Genomic DNA, 19,301 nt, shown 5'->3' on the forward strand with positions numbered 1-19,301 from the left:
ATAGCGCTGTACAGTGTAGTATATAGTATGTATAGCGCTGTACAGTGTAGTATATAGTATGTATAGCGCTGTACAGTGTAGTATATAGTATGTATAGTGTGTATAGCGCTGTACAGTGTAGTATATAGTGTGTACAGTGTGTATAGCGCTGTACAGTGTAGTATATAGTGTGTATAGCGCTGTACAGTGTAGTATATAGTACTGTACACAGTGTGTATAGCGCTGTACAGTGTAGTATATAGTATGTATAGCACTGTACAGTGTAGTATATATAGCGCTGTACAGTGTAGTATATAGTATGTATAGCACTGTACAGTGTAGTATATATAGCGCTGTACAGTGTAGTATATAGTATGTACACAGTGTGTATAGCGCTGTACAGTGTAGTATATAGTATGTATAGTGTGTATAGCGCTGTACAGTGTAGTATATAGTATGTATAGCGCTGTACAGTGTAGTATATAGTATGTATAGCGCTGTACAGTGTAGTATATAGTATGTATAGCGCTGTACAGTGTAGTATATAGTGTGTACAGTGTGTATAGCGCTGTACAGTGTAGTATATAGTGTGTATAGCGCTGTACAGTGTAGTATATAGTACTGTACACAGTGTGTATATCGCTGTACAGTGTAGTATATAGTATGTATAGTGCTGTACAGTGTAGTATATAGTATGTATAGCGCTGTACAGTGTAGTATATAGTGTGTATAGCGCTGTACAGTGTAGTATATAGTGTGTATAGCGCTGTACAGTGTAGTATATAGTACTGTACACAGTGTGTATAGCGCTGTACAGTGTAGTATATAGTATGTATAGCGCTGTACAGTGTAGTATATAGTGTGTACAGCGTGTATAGCGCTGTACAGTGTAGTATATAGTGTGTATAGCGCTGTACAGTGTAGTATATAGTGTGTATAGTGCTGTACAGTGTAGTATATAGTGTGTATAGCGCTGTACAGTGTAGTATATAGTATGTATAGCGCTGTACAGTGTAGTATATAGTGTGTATAGCGCTGTACAGTGTAGTATATAGTGTGTATAGCGCTGTACAGTGAAGCCTGTGTACAGTGCACGGAGCTGCAGGTCACACACCTCCTCCTCCCCGCTACACCCGGCATGATGATGTAGCAGAGCTGAGCAGGCGGATGTGCCCGTCCTCCTCCCAGGTGTTGTGTGCAGTCCCCGCCGCTCGGACTTCGCACCTCCCTCCAGCTGCAGCGCCAGGAGCCGAACACAAGGCGCTTTCTGCTCTGACCTGAAGGGAATGTGAGGAGAAGAGGACGGGGACAAGACGGGACTTGATGCGGAGCCGCGGAGGGCGGGAGGCTGGCACAGGGCGCAGCGCGGCACAGGGGCCTCTCTTCCCAGGGACTAGTCGCTCAGGACGAGGTTGGTCTCAGGTTTCCTTCTCCTCTCCTTGCAGAAAGTTGTTCTAGGTGCGGTGTGTTGGTGGCTGGAGAGCGAGGTGCCCCGACTGGCACAGCCTGGCAAGGGTTAACCCGCGGTGCTTGGGGCAGGACTGGCTGTAGGGCTGTGTAACCTCTGTGGATGTAGGGATCACATGGGAAGGTGACAAGGTAAGTGCTGACATGTTACCTTCTAGCAGCTTCTGCCACCTTGTTTCCACATGGCACCTTGCAGATCTGCATGGCAGGGGTTAACTCATTACATCCCTGACATATGGTAAACAAAGGAACTATAAGTGCCAGCATGCCAACAGCAGCACTGCTCCAGGACTGTGGTTGGGATTTATTCAGATGTCCCGCATGTACTGTCCCTGTACTCAGAACATGTAGAAAGTTTGGGGTTTGACAGCTTTTGTTGCCAGGAGCTTCTGATTCTGTGTGTGATGGTGGAATATTTCCAGACTCACCTATAGACATGTGAGTCCGGGCCGCTAGCAGCAGCGCTAAATGTGGGGGAGATCAGTGAGAAGGAAGGGGCGACGTGATGTGGGGGGTGACATGATGTAATGGGGCAATGTGCTTATTGGGGGCGACGTGATGTGGAGGGGTGATGTGGAGGGGCAACGTGATGTAATGGGGCAATGTGCTTATGAGGGGCGACGTGATGTGGAGGGGCGACGTGATGTGGAGGGGCGACGTGATGTGGGGGGGCGACGTGATGTGGAGGGGCGACGTGATGTGGAGGGGCGACGTGATGTGGGGGGGCGACGTGATGTGGGGGGGCGACGTGATGTGGGGGGGCGACGTGATGTGGGGGGGCGACGTGATGTGGAGGGGCGACGTGATGTGGAGGGGCGACGTGATGTGGAGGGACGACGTGATGTGGAGGGGCGACGTGATGTGGAGGGGCGACGTGATGTGGAGGGGCGACGTGATGTGGGGGGGCGACGTGATGTGGGGGGGCGACGTGATGTGGAGGGGCGACGTGATGTGGGGGGGCGACGTGATGTGGGGGGGCGACGTGATGTGGGGGGGCGACGTGATGTGGGGGGGCGACGTGATGTGGGGGGGCGGCGTGATGTGGAGGGGCGCCGTGATGTGGAGGGGCGCCATGATGTAATGGGGCAATGTGCTTATTGGGGGCACATGATGTGGAGGGGCGACGTGATGTGGAGGGGCGACGTGATGAAAGTTTGGGGTTTGGGGAAGGTCAGTGAGAAGGAAGGGGCGACGTGATGTGGAGGGGCGACGTGATGTGGGGGGTGACATGATGTAATGGGGCAATGTGCTTATTGGGGGCGACGTGATGTGGAGGGGTGATGTGGAGGGGCGACGTGATGTAATGGGGCAATGTGCTTATGAGGGGCGACGTGATGTGGAGGGGCGACGTGATGTGGAGGGGCGACGTGATGTGGAGGGGCGACGTGATGTGGGGGGGCGACGTGATGTGGAGGGGCGACGTGATGTGGAGGGGCGACGTGATGTGGGGGGGCGATGTGATGTGGGGGGGCGACGTGATGTGGGGGGGTGACGTGATGTGGGGGGGCGACGTGATGTGGAGGGGCGACGTGATGTGGAGGGGCGCCATGATGTAATGGGGCAATGTGCTTATTGGGGGCACATGATGTGGAGGGGCGACGTGATGAAAGTTTGGGGTTTGGGGAAGGTCAGTGAGAAGGAAGGGGCGACGTGATGTGGAGGGGCGACGTGATGTGGGGGGTGACATGATGTAATGGGGCAATGTGCTTATTGGGGGCGACGTGATGTGGAGGGGTGATGTGGAGGGGCGACGTGATGTAATGGGGCAATGTGCTTATGAGGGGCGACGTGATGTGGAGGGGCGACGTGATGTGGAGGGGCGACGTGATGTGGGGGGGCGACGTGATGTGGAGGGGCGACGTGATGTGGAGAGGCGACGTGATGTGGAGGGGCGACGTGATGTGGAGGGGCGACGTGATGTGGAGGGGCGACGTGATGTGGGGGGGCGACGTGATGTGGAGGGGCGACGTGATGTGGGGGGCGACGTGATGTGGGGGGGCGACGTGATGTGGGGGGGCGACGTGATGTGGGGGGGGCGACGTGATGTGGAGGGGCGACGTGATGTGGAGGGGCGCCGTGATGTGGAGGGGCGCCATGATGTAATGGGGCAATGTGCTTATTGGGGGCACATGATGTGGAGGGGCGACGTGATGTGGAGGGGCGACGTGATGTGGAGGGGCGACGTGATGTGGAGGGGCGACGTGATGTGGGGGGGGGGCGACGTGATGGGGGGGGGCGACGTGATGTGGGGGGGGGTGACGTGATAAGGAGGGGGTAAGCAAAATGATAAGAAGGAGATGATGTGTTTAGATGAGGGGTGAAATAAAGAGGTGACAGGAGGAGGTAGTAACACAAGATTGGGGTAATGGTCATAATCAGTGGCTGATATGATGAGAGGGGGCGACATTTAGAGGAATGGATGAAATGCTGTGGATGGTGATTTATTGTAAAGGGGGCACCTGATGAAGACATGATATGATGGGAGGGTGACATCATGAGAAGGGGTGACCTTAAAGGGAACCAGGATTTTGTGTATAGAGCTGAGGACATGGGTTGCTAGATGGCCGCTAGCACATCCGCAATACCCAGTCCCCATAGCTCTGTGTGCTTTTATTGTGTAAAAAAAAAGATCTGATACATATGCAAATTACCCAGAGATGAGTAGGGACAGGTCACATCTAAGGTTAATTTGCATATGGATCAAATCGGTTTTTTTTACACAATAGAAGCACACAGAGCTATGGGGACTGGGTATTGCGGATGTGCTAGCGGCCATCTAACAACCCATGTCCTCAGCTCTATACACAAAATCCCGGTCACAGGTTCTCTTTAATGCAAGATGACATCAAGAGGAGGGGTTAATATTATGGGGTTACATTATAAGGAGGGGGTAATGCTACAAGTGACATAAAGAAAATCTTACATGATAAGCCGGTGATAACATGGTGACATTACACAATGAGGAGCATTATAAGGAAGGGCTGACATTAGAATCGTCGGGTTACATGGGGCTGCTACTCATCCCCTCAATTTGTTCTACAGCTGCTGTAATAAGGACGACCACCCGGGGGACTCTGCTGGGGAATGGACGATTCGGGATCTTGGTCTGAGAACTCCAGTCAGGACGCGTCCCTGCCACCTGTAGGGTAAGGATCAACCCATGGGATCTGTGACATGTAAATCACTGTGGACTCCTGACCTTGTTGTGTAAGCCTTAACTCATGGAGAGTCGCCCATAACAGCGAAGCCTACAGAGAAAAGGGGGGTGGGGGGGGGGGGGGTGTGTCAGCGCAGCCTCCCCGGCCTCCCGGCCTCTGCTGTAACATTTCACTTTAACCCGGATTTCTGATTCTGCCGGAAATCATTGGGCGCTCATCCATCCGGAAACCTGAAGAGAACCTGTCGCTCTGGTGTTGAATGGGTTATGCCGTATGTCATTATTTGCAAGATTTCAGTTTGCTTTCAGTGAATGGGAATATTCCTGTGTACATCTAGAGGGGTAGGTGAACTCCAGCTGTTGTGAAACTACAACTCCCAGCATGCATACTTGCTTCTAAGAACTATCATAGAAACATGTTTCACAACAGCTGGAGTGCCGAAGGTTGCTGATCCCTGCCCTAAAGCTTCCAAAAAAATGAGTTTGTTGCTATAAGACAGCCGATGGTGAGCTACATATACAGCATCATGAATATGGATAAAAACTAAAATGTTCTTATTCACTGACAGCAAGCAGAGCGCAGTGGAACTGGAGTATGGCAGCTAGCGTCTTCCTTCAGCCAATGGCATGTATCATGTAGATACAGTTAATACAAGGCACTTACTAATGTATTGTGATCGTCCATGTTGCCTCCTTTGCTGGCTGGATTCATTTTTCCATCACATTATACACTGCTCGTTTATGACCACCCTGCAATCCAGCAGCGGTGGTCGTGCTTGCACACTATAGGAAAAAGTGGTGGCCTCTCTGGTGGCTGGGTACGCATAGGCTTAAAAAAGAGCAAGCCTATGCGTACCCAGCCACCAGAGAGGCCGGCACTTTTTCCTATAGTGTGCAAGCACGACCACCGCTGCTGGATTGCAGGGTGGTCATAAACGAGCAGTGTATAATGTGATGGAAAAATGAATCCAGCCAGCAAAGGAGGCAACATGGACGATCACAATACATTAGTAAGTGCCTTGTATTAACTTTATCTACATGATACATGACATTGGCTGAAGTGAGACATCCCCCTTGAAGATGAAAAAGCCCTTTAAGGCCCCATTCACACGTCTGCAATTCAGTTCCCGGAAAAAATAGAACGCGTCCTATTCTTGTCCGCAAAATGTGGAACGCACATTGCCGCTGTCCATGTTTTGCGGATCCGCAAAACACGTTACGGACGTCTGAATGGAGCCTAAGAATCTTTCCTTGGCCGCACCATGACCGTAGGCTGGCATTGCTCTATGGATGGTACGTGTCCACAGGGACCCCTCTTGCTGTCCTCGCAGAGGAGTGATGCCCGTGCAGCAGAGGAGTGATGCCCGTGCAGCAGAGGAGTGATGCCCGTGCAGCAGAGGAGTGATGCCCGTGCAGCAGAGGAGTGATGCCCGTGCAGCAGAGGATGCCAATAGTACAAGATTTCTGCAGCAACCCTGGTCCCCAAGTACCTAATGGCGCAGGGCAAGTGGGGTGACTGCATCCAGATGTATTTAGTACAGTGATATCAGTACTCGAGAACATCTGCCTTCCCCGCTATTGTCTGATCTGTCGGGGCGGTGGCTTGGTGCCCTACTTTCTGGATGAAGAGTTGCTGGCAGCTGAGTAACCACATGCCCTGCACTTCTAGAGAAGGAGGCTTATCTCAGGGATTGGTGTCAGCCATAGCTTGAAGTTCCTGCTCCCAGTTGAGCAAAGGTCAGAGTCTGGAGGCTGTGATCTCTACCTCTTAGGTATTAGGCCGACTCCCTACAGTATATCATTTAAAGAGGAGCTGTCACCTCTCCCGTTGCTTCCCCCCTGTAATATAATGATTCTGGAGCATCTATTCTCATGACTCTATGATGTGCCGTCCCTTTATTATTCCTGCAAGAAGTTATGAATGAATTACTAGCAGTCTGCAATAAAGGGCCACACGGGTGTTAGCAGTTGGGGGGGTGTTCCTGCACACTATCCAATCAGTGCATCCAGTGTCAGACTGTGCCCCCAACTGGTAACACCCATCTGGACCTGCCAGCAATTCATCACCAACTTCTAGCAGGAATAATGAAGGAACGGCACAACAACATAGAGTGATAAGAACAGATGATCCAGACTTGTTATTACATGAGGAATGCAAGTAGTTACTATGACAGATGTGTCAGGAGAGGTTAGAGGTCCTCTTTAAGTCATTTGCATTAAAACACGTGCCTATGGGTCTCTGTGCAAATACCGGGAAGTAAACGACCAGCGCCTGACCCAGTGTCCGATATTTGCATATAACATGCATAATGGCTCCTACACGCGTGTATGAACTCCATGTCGCTCCTCACAATGCAGTGCTCCATACTGTTCTGCCCTCTTATGTATCTCCTATAATAGGCCAGTAATATGGCTTCTAATGGGGCGCACAGATTTATATTATACCCCCATCGAAGTATATGTGGCGGTTGTAGCGAGCAGTAATACGGTGGTGTGCACGAGGCCGCAGCGATGTGCCTCCCTAGACCCTGGGTTTGATGCGAGAGCCACCAGAGAGAATGTATTGCCTTTAAACCAAGTTCCCGCCACGATCACAGATTTTCCTGTTTATTTATTCATTTTTATATTTTAGCCAGGGTTCCCCTTTATAGCGTACTCCTTTAGTTTGGCTGTCAGGAATGTACCCAGCCAAGATACTATTGTGCAGGGCCCCAGCTGGTCGACCTGTCGGTGAGGCTGGAATCTGACCTGATCAGGCTCCTGGATTACGGCCAATCGCAGAGCTAGATGGAGGATTTAGGCCGACAACTCAGTGATTGCTGTTTGCCTGTGATTTTGTGGATATGGCTCCTCTATTTTGTGCTACTCATTACTGTGACTCTGACTCTGCTTGCTTTCTGGATTAACCCTTTGTCTGCTGATTCGGCTGCTACTGATTCTCCTGGTGTTCTGACTGTGACCTGTTTCTGGATTAACCCTTTGTCCACAGGCATTATCTGTCTCTCCTGATTTCTGCTTGTCTACTCCTCTTTGCACCCTACTCCCCGGTCATTCTGGTAGGTCTGCTTCCAGCGAGCTGGCATCACTTTTTCTTCTGCTGCTTTACTAAGGGTACTTTCACACTAGCGTTATTCTTTTCCGGCATTGAGTTCCGTCCTAGGGGCTCAATACCCGAAAAGAACTGATCAGTCTTATCCTAATGAATTCTGAATGGAGAGCAATCCGTTCAGGATGTCTTCAGTTCAGTCTTTTTGACATTTTCAGGACAGAGAAAATACCGCAGCATGCTGCGGTTTTATCTCCGTCCAAAAAGACTGAACACTTTCCGGAATGCCGGATCCGGCATTAATTTACATTGTATTAGGCTTTCCTGCGCAGACCGAAAAAAATGCAAAAAAAAAATTATACCGGATCCGTTTTTCCGGATGACACCGCAGAGACGGATCTGGCATTTCAATGCATTTGTCAGACGGATCCGCATCCGGATCCGTCTGACAAATGCCATTAGTTTATATACGTTTTGCCGGATCCTCTGCAGCAAGTGTGAAAGTACCCTAACCTTGGTCCCTATCAGCCAAGTCCATCCAGTCTCATGGCAAGCTATGGTGAAGAACCTAGGGGTAGCCTTAGCTTCCCAGCAACCGGAGTGGTTTGGAAGACTGGTAGCGGTTTCTGAGCTCGCTGGCTGTGGTTCCAGATGGTGATCATAGTATTTCCTGACGTTAGCTTTGGTTATCTAAGATTATCTATATAAGAACACATTACTCATCTTGGCTCTCCGTTCCCTGATCTACTCAACTACCAGACATCGCATCTGCTTTCGTGTGGCTTTCTTCTTTCTTGTGGTTTTGCTGTTGCATAGTGGTGGAAAACATACATCATCTCCGACATAATTTTAAGATGTATTTCTATTGGCCATGAAGTCTGGTTGGTTTGTGAATTTAGTTTGCTTTTAAAGTAATGGGATATCTATGATAACAGTATTAGTACGGGTTCTCCATAGGCAGCTCCTCCATATCTGCAAATAACTAACTTCATACCAGACATTATTCATTTCTTACTTGAAAATCTGCTGAAAACTTTTTGTGAAAACCTGATGGGATCCTTATGTGCAGCAGATGCGTGCGGCCTTCCTGTTGTAAACACTTGTCTGATAGCTACCGTTGTTGGCCATGTTCGCTTTGATGGGACTATCTTCTCTTGTCAGTTGGTCATCAGAGTGTCTTCCACTGCTTCAGGTTTCCTGGCATTAATTCACCTGACAGAACCCTAGGACCATATGTTCAATGAGATGCTTGATAACATTTGTGTACGTAGCCATCATACTTCTCCTTGATGTATCAGATGAGCTCTGATACAGAATACAATGGTGAAATCATTGATGGAGGAAGTGGCTGGCCTGTGCTCCTGCTTGGATTTCAGACATGGTCCATAACTATAAAAAAATAGATGACCACAGACATGAGATACTGTAACTGTCCGCTGAACGCTTTATGGTCTTTTGTCTTCACAATGTGGAGCTCAATCACTTTGGCATGGAAGAATTTGAAAGCTGTCAACTGAACATCTCGGGCCAGCTCTGTAGATATCTCAAACAGTTTGGCTGGTTTTGAAGACATTCATATTCTTCAGGCGAAGACCGGACAGTGAATTAATGCCTTGTATATGAAAAGTATGTTTTTGGGGGTTAGTAGTCCTTAAGTACAAGTGTAAGGATTATATTTCAGTTGGGTTTGGCAGAGAGAAAATGTGCTCTCTGTTTAGTGTAAAAAAAAGTTCAACTTCAACAGGAATATTCATAGATTGTGAAGTTTGTAATGTGTTCCTAGGAAAATCAGGGCTTTTTCAGAAAAGTTAATCTAAATCAGGTCTTCAGGCTCCCACGTTCTTGAGGCTCATTTCCTTCATTGCATGTGCGGCGCTTACCTGATCATATTTTCTCGCTGGTTGTCTACTTAGTTTGGAATCATTGCTCTCGATGTAAAGGTTATTAACTTTCCCCATGAACTTGTACATGCGATCTAATTTACTAGAATTTGAGAACATGGTTTTGGAGATATGGAAACCTCCAAACTCAAAGCCAAAGGGACCATGTACTCAGTGAACACAAGATATGGGACACGGGACCACCCCTGTGTTCTAACATGTCAGAATCTGTAGCTTTACTTTGAAAGGGGTGCTTCATGAGGACAACCCCTGTCAATATGCCCCAATAAGGACACATGGACATCAGAGAGGGGGCCCTTTGTTCAGGATCACCTGTATGAGCCACAATGGAGTGTCATTGTGTACAAGTGTCTTCCAATCTGGTGGACTTGACCATCCTTCTATTACATGAACAGCCATCCATCTAAATTGGCACCATGAAACTTTCTATCATTACTCACCTGACCGATTCCTTGCTACTGCTGTTCCAGTGCTGCTCCGGTCCACACTTCTGGTCCTGGCCTCCAGGAAGTAGAGAGCATCAGGAACTAGGACAGCATTGGAATGGCAGTGGCAAGGGATTGGTGAGGTAAGTCATGATTTTTTCTTATTTTGAACCCATTCTGTCCCATGTTTAAAAATTATTACGAGGAAAACCCCTTTAACTCACCAGTATGACCATCTTTAGGATCCTTGATACACTGTGTCTCTGTGTGCCTCCACCTTATATGGAGACACACAGTTTTTGCCCAAAATTGTGACATGCTCCATCACGTGTATTTTGATGGTATTCAGTGCTTCACAGAGTGTCTAGGGATTCCTTGTCTTTCTACACCAGGTCCACCCATGGTATTGCTATGTCCAAAGTCCTAACACAACCTCTTTCCATATTTTTTTTTTTCTGGACTGTTTGTTATATAAGTTTTTGGCTAACCTACAGTATAAGATGATTTGCACCTACGGCTACCCAAAGACATAATCTTATGGGGTTTGCCAGAGCAAGGATCTGACAGGATGAAGTTTCCTTCTGTACATGGCAGCTTCTCATCCAGATGTGTGTAGGAGTCATGGCTAACAGCTGGTACCCAAACGATTGGCTTCACTGCCTTATCAGCCGACACTTGACTGGTGGATTCCCTTGTTGGTTTTGCAGCCTTCCAAACCCTCTCATGACTGTGATGCTGCTGCTGTGGTGAATGCAGTCATGTAGCCGCAGGGTCTGTATTCACGGAGCAATTATCATTTTATCACGAGCAGTGCAATCAACGATGAGAGATAAAACAATGTTCATGATTCTCAACCGCAAAAGAAAATGTAAATCACATCGTTTCGGAACATGTTCTCCAACTGTGCGTTATTAAAAGGATTTTTTTAGATTTTTTTTTTTTTACTGATGACCTATCCTCTGGATATGTCACCAGTATCTGATTGGTGGGGGTCTGACACCTGGGACCCCCCACGGATCAGCTGTTTTGAGAAGGCATCGGCGCTCCTGTGAGCACTGCGGCCTTCTCTCAGCTCACCAAGCACAGCGCCGTACATTGTATAGTGGCCGTGCTTGGTATCGCACTCAGCCCTATTCACTTGAATGGGGCTGAGCTGCCCCTAGGTCAGTCAGTTTCATAGGTACAAATCTGCTGACAGATGCCCTTTAAGATCATCTTGTATAATTTAGTCTACTTTCACACTCGCGTTTTGGCTTTCCGTTTGTGAGATCCGTTCAGGGCTCTCACAAGTGGTCAAAAACGGATCCGTTTGCATTCTAATGCATTCTGAGTGGAAAAGGATCCGCTCAGAATGCATCAGTTTGCATCAGTTCCGTCTCCATTCAGTTTTGGTGCTTGCAGCGTTTTGGTGTCCGTCTGATGAAACTGAGCCAAACGTTTTCACTGACACAATCTGCCACAATAGAAAACGGATCCGTCCTCCATTGACTTTCAATGGTGTTCCAGACGGATCCGTCTTGGCTATGTTAAAGATAATACAAACGGATCCATTCTGAACGGATGCAGACAGTTGTATTATCTGATGACGGATCCGCACAAAACGCGAGTGTGAAAGTAGCCTTATTTGGCATTACCGTATTTGCATTGTAAAGTACCTGTTGTTGAAGTTTATGGGGTTACTACTTGGAATATGCAAATGTATTTTGTAAGTTTACTATCTGCTCCTTCAACCTTCTCTGACTAGCATACCCTTTAATTACCTGTGTTTAGTATGTAGTAGTATCTTCACATGTGTATAGTATGTGGTAGTACGTTCACTGGTGTAAAGTATACGGTAGTATGCTCATGTGTGTATAGTATTTGGCAGTATGTTCACTTGTAGATAGTATGTACTTGTATGTTCACTTGTGTTAAGTATGTTGGTAGTATGTTCATTGATGTAAAGTATACGGTGGTATGCTCATGTGTAGAGTATTTGGCTGTATCTTCACATGTGTATAGTATGTGGTAGTATGTTCACTGGTGTAAAGTATACTGTAGTATGCTCACGTGTAAGGTATTTGGCTGTATCTTCACATGTGTATAGTATGTTGGTAGTATGTTCATTGATGTAAAGTATACGGTAGTATGCTCACGTGTAAGGTATTTGGCTGTATCTTCACATGTGTATAGTATGTGGTAGTATGTTCACTGGTGTAAAGTATACGGTAGTATGCTCATGTGTAGAGTATTTGGCTGTATGTTCACTTGTAGATAGTATGTGGTAGTATGTTCATTGATGTAAAGTATACGGTAGTATGCTCATGTGTAGAGTATTTGGCTGTATGTTCACTTGTAGATAGTATACAGTGCCATGTTCACTTGTGTATAGTATGCAGTAGTAGGTTACTGGTGTGTAGTACGCATATGTGCTTACTTCTGTAGGGTATTTGCTATTATTTTCACTTGTGCCTAGTATGTAGTAATCTGCTCCATATTGTCTAGTATGTGGTTATGTGCTCCCGTGTGTCTTCTGTGCAGTAATGTGCTCACTTCTGTCGCATCTGCGGGCCCCATCTGCTGTGAAACCCCCTCCCATTGTTTTCAATGGGAGGTCAGCCACCATTCACACGACAAAGGTTTTTGCCACCCAGTTTTTAAGACTGCGCCAAGAATGTACAGGTCCATTCTTGGCGTTGTTACCGCGCAGACCCTTCGCAAGGCCGCAGCGGGAGCCAAACCTAGAGCGGGTCAGCGTGAAAACCCATCGGCCAAAACTGTCGTGGGATACGTGGTGGATCTGAACATACCCTTAGCGATCCATCAGGTTGGGGACGTTCCTGGTGAGAACCTCTGTGGGGAGGACCTCTAGAGCATCCTCAGTATGTTCTCTAAAGCCTCTTGTGATGTTTCCTCAACAAATCCTAGACGTGAACTTTCATGTTTCATGTCCTCCAGACATCTGATCCTCATTGGGGTCAGTAACCTCTTTAGTCTTCTATTTGTGCAGCTCGTGTAGTTGGTTCGCGCATATTTGAATTTTTGAGGTGACGTCTGGCAGAAGATGGGAAAATAGCAGACATAAGCTAAACCAACATGTCAGATATTGAATCTATGAGTTCAGCATCAGTTCTAACCCAGGATCTTTTTATGTGCCAGTTGGCAAGTCTAGGTGAGCTTCGCACGTATTCGACAAAGAAAAATTTAGTACTTTGCATTTTTTGGCTCAGGTTTCAAAGCTGTCACATACAAGCTACAAAAATGCAAGGGTTGGACCAGCTGAGATTGATATGTTTCTGTTTCCGCCAGTGATCATTTTGGATATATTTGACGTGTAACATGTGTAACCATCGTAAAACTGGAGGGGCTAGGTTTTTAATATATTTAAATATATGGCTGCTGGATTTTCGAGGGGGTGTTTGGCAGAGGCTGCTTGTCTCGTATGTAATGTCTGCATGATGTCCTGGCTGACTGTGTCTATGGGATCCTGATGTCTGCAAGCTCTTTGAGAACTAAAACCTTCACGATTGCAGATTGAAGTAATCTAAGCTTTTCTTGAAATGTTGCCATGTCGGAGAAAGAATTAGCTCCTTTCACTGTGTTTGATTTCATAGGCCCTGAACATAGCAAACAAAGGCACGGACTTTGAAATCTTACCTATTCCACCTTCTCCGACTCTCGCGGCCGTTGTTCCTATTGCGCAGTACATTAAACGGTTTTTGAAATCAAAGAGTTTTCACTTGTTGAAAAGATAAAACTGTCATTTCTCGGGGTCTCTTTATCCTGTTCTAACATTTTTCTAAGTGGAATCAACCAGTTATGGACATTAAAGGGGATATCCAGGTAAAGATAATGATGACCTATCCTTGGGGTAGGTGATCATTATCTCATTATCGCATTGACGGGGTTACCAGTCATGGCACCCCCCGCCGAGCTCCGTGGGCTCCCGGCAGCTTTCCAAACACAGCGCCATACATCGTATAGAGGCTGTGCGTGGTATTGCAGCACAGCCCCCTTGACTTGAATGGGTCTGAACTGCAACTAGGCCGCTGTACAGTGAGATCACATGGCCTAGGAAGAGACTGCTACGGAGCGCCCGGCCCCTTCTAACAGGTGATCGTCGGGGATCCCAGGTGTTAGACCCCCGTCCAGGTAATACTGATATCCTATCTAGAGGATAAGTCATCAATAGTAATTCCTGCATAACCCCTTTAAAGGGAGTCTGTCATCAAAGTTTCAAATTTTTAACCCTTCCCATAGCTTTCTAGCAGCCTTACAGGTAATAAAAACGTTACCTTTATGAGCAATCCTGGACTTATAAAACCGGCAAAAAACAACTTAGTAGCATATGCAAATGAGGGCTCGCAAGTGCCCAGGGGCGGCGTTACCCTCGTAGGTGCCCAGCTAGCTCAGCCTTATCGTCGCTTCCCCCCGCCCATTATTTCCCTCTGACCGCCCATTCTTTCCCTCTGACTGCCCATCTACTTACTTGTTTCGCCGAGATCCCGCGCCTGCGCACTCAGTCCGTCGGCCGGCGCATGTGCACTGCGATGCCCATTCCTTGTACGGCATCACAGTAATTAATGCGCATGCGCCGGCTAACGGCGTGAAGCCGGCGCATGCGCATTAATTACTGTGATGCTGTACAAGGAATGGGCGTCGCAGTGCGCATGCTCTGGCTGACAGACTGAGTGCGCGGGATCTCGGCGAAACAAGAAGTAAGTAGATGGGTGGTCAGAGGGAAAGAATGGGCGGGGGGAAGCGACAATAAGGCTGAGCTAGCTGGGCACCTACGAGGGTAACGCCGCCCCTGGGCACTTGCGAGCCCTCATTTGCATATGCTACTAAGTTGTTTTTTGCCGGTTTTATAAGTCCAGGATTGCTCATAAAGGTAAAGTTTTTATTAACTGTAAGGCTGCTAGAAAACTATGGGAAGGGTTTGTAGACGCATCCGGATGCGGATCCGTCTTACAAATGCATTGCAAGAACGGATCTGTCTCTCCGGATGTCATCCAGAGAAACGGATCCGTTATATATTTCTTTCATATTTTTACCAACGGATCCGGCATTGCAGTATTTTTAATGCCGGATCCGACACTAATACATTTCAATGGCATTCCTGCAACTGATCTGGAATTTTGGACGGAGATAATACCGCAGCATTTCTCTCCATTCAGAATGCATGGGGATAAAACTGATCAGTTCTTTTCCGGTATTGAGCCCCTGTGACGGAACTCAGCGCCGGAAAAGAATAACGCTAGTGTGAAAGTACCCTTATCTATACACAGAGGTGATATCATTACAGGCAGGATTGGAATGAGTTAACTGCAGGGAAGTAATCTGTATAAACCAAAAAGTGGCCAATGCGAAAACTGCTGGATTTTTGGTTTTATTTTAAATATAAAAAGTGACACGGAAAATTTAAAATAACTTAAAAAATTATTAAAAAATATGTCAAACATAAAAAAGTGATTTAGACAGTAGGTCATTTTCTGATGACACATTCCCTTTAAAGACTATATACACTTTTGCAACCTTGCATATAATCTTGATTTAAAATATCTTACAGTTCCTATGCAGTTAAGTGTCTCCATGGTTACAGACTACAAACACAACCCATGTAGTCTGATCCTGCTCTACTGCCTCTGCTCCATGTTTTTGCTAACCTGCAGAAGAGGGGTAGAGGGGATGACAGCAGGACCAGAATACATAGAGACACATGGGATAGAACTGCATAGAAGCTGTGCACACAGGCAATATTGTTTTATATTTTTTAACTTTATATATATAAATATTTGAATATTTTTTTAATGCATTGGAGCACTAAGCTGGTTGTAAAAATGAACTTCTCCTTTAATGTTAGAAGAAAACTGGAATTTGAAATGTTTTCAATACATGCCCTTTTCTATATATAATATTAATTGGATTTAAAAAGGTGCTTTGTCTGAAAGAAGTGACCATCGATGTACTAGTTCAGTAGCTATTAAAGAGGTTTTCCAGGAGTTGTGGGATGAAAGAGCGATTGCTACTCCAGTCCCTGCTACTCTCCAACTTTGTGCTCCTGGATTGCTGTGAAGGTCCAGATGGGTGTTACCAGTGGGGAGTGAGTCCCTGCACAGCCTGTCACTTGGCAGCACTGATTGCATAATGTCAGACTGTGCAGGGACATCCCCCCCCCAACTGGTGATACCTGTCTGGTAGTAATTCATTCATAACTTTTAGCAGGGATAATAGCAGATCACAGAGTCAAAAGAATAGATGCTCCAGAATTGTTCTTACAAGGGGGTGTAAGTAGTTGCTACAAGGGAGGTGTCAGGAGACGATACAGGTCCTTTTTAAAGTCACTCGTGGGAAAACTCCTATAGTTATTGGAAATTTGAAAAACATCCAGACTACATCCATTTTGCTTTGCAGTGACTAATGGTATTAAGTATTAGTCAGTGCAGATCCCTCTAAATGTATTAGACTGCAGATAGCATTCAGTCCCAGGCTGGAACTTGCTATACCGCCACTGGTCCATTCTGGGAAAGGGAAAGAAAGCCTCGTAAAATTAATTTATATAATGATTGCAAAATCAGCGTTTTTTGTGTGTTACTGTATTAAAGCACTTGTTAAATTTCAATTTTCCATGAAACACTGCACTAAAAACTTTGTACAGAAGGCATCTTGTAATAGTACCGCAATTATTAACTCACGGGCACACATTTTAGGTCACTTGTTTGTGTTCTAAGCAGGATTTGTCAGCTTGTTGTCAAAATTGTGATGTTGCATATAACGTAAAGAAATGTCATAACAAGGTAACAAAAATCTAACATTACTTGGCAGAACCCCTGTTACTTTTATTTTTAGCACCCCCTGGGGGAACTTAAACGTGCAGTCATTCAGTTGCTTATACCATAGACTCTAATACTACTAATCTACTATAGTATTGCAATAGGGATCGACCGATATTGATTTTTTAGAGCCGATACCGATAACCTGTGAACTTTCAGGCCGATAGCCGATAACTTATACCGATATTCTGTGCATTTTCATTTTTGAAAAAAAAAAATACATTTCTGTTACGGCGTTCACCACATAGGAGATTTTATTTTTATGTTTTAATAGTTTGGACTTTTCGGATGTGGCAATATGTGATATGTTTATTTATTTATTGTTTATATGTTTTATATGTAAAATATGGAAAGAGGGTGATTTATACTTAATATTTTGCAGGTTTTTTTTTGATTTTTTTTTTTTTTTTTTTTACTTTTTATTTAGGGGCTAGAACCTGGGATCTTTTAATCCCTTGTCCTATTCACCCTAATAGAGATCTATTAAGGTGAATAGGACCTCACACTCTCCCTGCTGCCCTGTGCATAGTACACACAGCAGCAGGGAGATTACCAAGGCAGCCCGGGCTTCAGTAGCGTCCTGGCTGCCATGGTAACCGATCGGAGCCCCAGGATTACACTGCTGGGGCTCCGATCAGAAGCTGCCACTGCCCCACCAATGAAGAGGAGGGGAGGGGACACTGTGGCCACTGCCAGCAATGACTTTAATACTGGGTGGGCGGGGGGGGGGGGGGGGGGGGCGCACTTCGCAACCAGTGTTTTTAATACTGGGGAGGGCGCACTATGCCACCAATGATGATTAACGTTTAATACAGGAGGCAGGTGTGTCGGCACAGAATCACATAGCCGGCACCCTGCCTCTGACAGGGAGCTGCGATCAGCGGCATCTGAGGGGTCAACTGCCGCTGATCGCAGCTTCCTGTCATATAGGCTGGGCACCACCTCCTGTATTTGTATTAGGCATTAATTATCATTGGTGGCGCAGTGCGCCCGCCCCTCCTCCTCCCATCTCTCCTCATTGGCAGCGCGGCACAGGGGGGAGGGAGAGAGTGACTCCTTCTCCTCTGTGCTGCTGAGGGAACATGAGCGCGCTGACAGCAGCGCGCTCATGTTCTGTGATAGCGCGATGGACGCATTATCGGCATATCAGCAAGGTTAGATGCCGATACCGATAACTTAAAAAATCATGAATATCGGTAACTCCGATAATAGTACACTGTGTAATACTTGTGAGGACTTTCACAGGCAGGGCTTAACAGGATAATTACCATGAAAGGCCCGGAGGTCTTAACAAGGCCCTAGGCTGCCATGACAGCTGATCAGCCTCCCACAATTTTGCAGCAGGTGAAAGGGGCGGGGGGGGGTTTCGGAGGCCAGAGTTATTTATGATCCCAGTGACAGCAGCCTGCTCCATATACTGACTGTGAACATGTGACATACAGCTACCTTACATGCTGCCAAAGGGTTAAAGACCAAGTAACTTTCACACTAGCATTCGGGGTTCTGCTTGTGAGTTCCGTTTGAAGGCTCTCACAAGCGGCCCCGAACGCAGCCGTCCAGCCCCAATGCATTCTGAGTGGATGCGGATCCGCTCAGAATGCATCAGTCTGGCACCGTTTAGCCTCCGCTCCGCTCAGCAGGCGGACACCCGAACGCAGCTTGCAGCGTTCGGGTGTCCGCCTGGCCGTGCGGAGCCAAACGGATCCGTCCAGACGTACAATATAAGTCAATGGGGACGGATCCGTTTGAAGTTGACACAATATGGCTCAATTTTCAAACGGATCCGTCCCCCATTGACTTTCAATGTAAAGTCTGGACGGATCCGTCTGAAGCTACTTTCACACTTAGAATTTTTTCTAAACTATAATGCAGACGGATCCAAACGTCTGCATTATAGGAGCGGATCCGTCTGTGCAGACACCAGACGGACCCGCTCTGAACGCAAGTGTGAAAGTAGCCTAAGGCTACTTTCACATTTGCGACATGGAGAACCGGGCCGCCTGATCCGGCAAAAATGACGACAGTTGGCCCGACACAAACCGTAGCATGCGGTCGGAATGAGTCCACATCTCGGTTCGGACCCCATTATATCTACAGGTGTTATCTAATGTGTAAAACATGCCCCTTCACATCCCCGGGTCCCTCAAATTGAAGGTACTTACCCCGCTCCCTGGCACCCGTGTAGCTCCTGCTCCCCACATGGCCACCGCTGCATCACCCGCGATCCTAGGTAGGCTCGTCCCTGTAGTGGTCTGCTATTGTCTGTGCCCGACCCCCCACCTGTCGCCGGATGTTTTGATCTGCGCGACGGAGAGATGCAGCAGCGGCCGTGCGGGTGCAGGAGCTACACGGGTGCTGGGGAGCGGGGTAAGTAGCATCTATATGAGGGGCCCGGGCATTGAGGGGGGATCTTTTACATGTTGAATAACCCCTTTATTGGGGCCGGCGGGCATTCCGAAACAGCCTACCAGAATCGATGCCACAGATGTGAAAGTAGCCTGAATGTAGTTTTTG

The 19,301-nt window shown here is 47.1% G+C and overlaps 1 protein-coding gene across 4 annotated transcripts in view; it reads left to right on the forward strand.

Annotated features, from left to right (window-relative positions):
• Positions 1–1,146: 1,146 nt before the first annotated feature.
• COBLL1 (cordon-bleu WH2 repeat protein like 1) overlaps positions 1,147–19,301 on the forward strand; it is a 128,617-nt gene continuing 110,462 nt past the window's right edge. The window contains exons 1-2 of one of the 4 annotated variants that reach the window (XM_040441339.1): positions 1,147–1,390; positions 4,489–4,592. In XM_040441339.1, the coding sequence (XP_040297273.1) occupies positions 4,531–4,592 (62 nt within the window). In that variant the 5' untranslated portion in view covers positions 1,147–1,390; positions 4,489–4,530. The other 3 variants (XM_040441338.1, XM_040441335.1, XM_040441336.1) reach the window with 3 other exon arrangements.

Source organism: Bufo bufo, chromosome 7 (assembly GCF_905171765.1).
Source record: "Bufo bufo chromosome 7, aBufBuf1.1, whole genome shotgun sequence".
Lineage (NCBI taxonomy): Eukaryota > Metazoa > Chordata > Amphibia > Anura > Bufonidae > Bufo > Bufo bufo.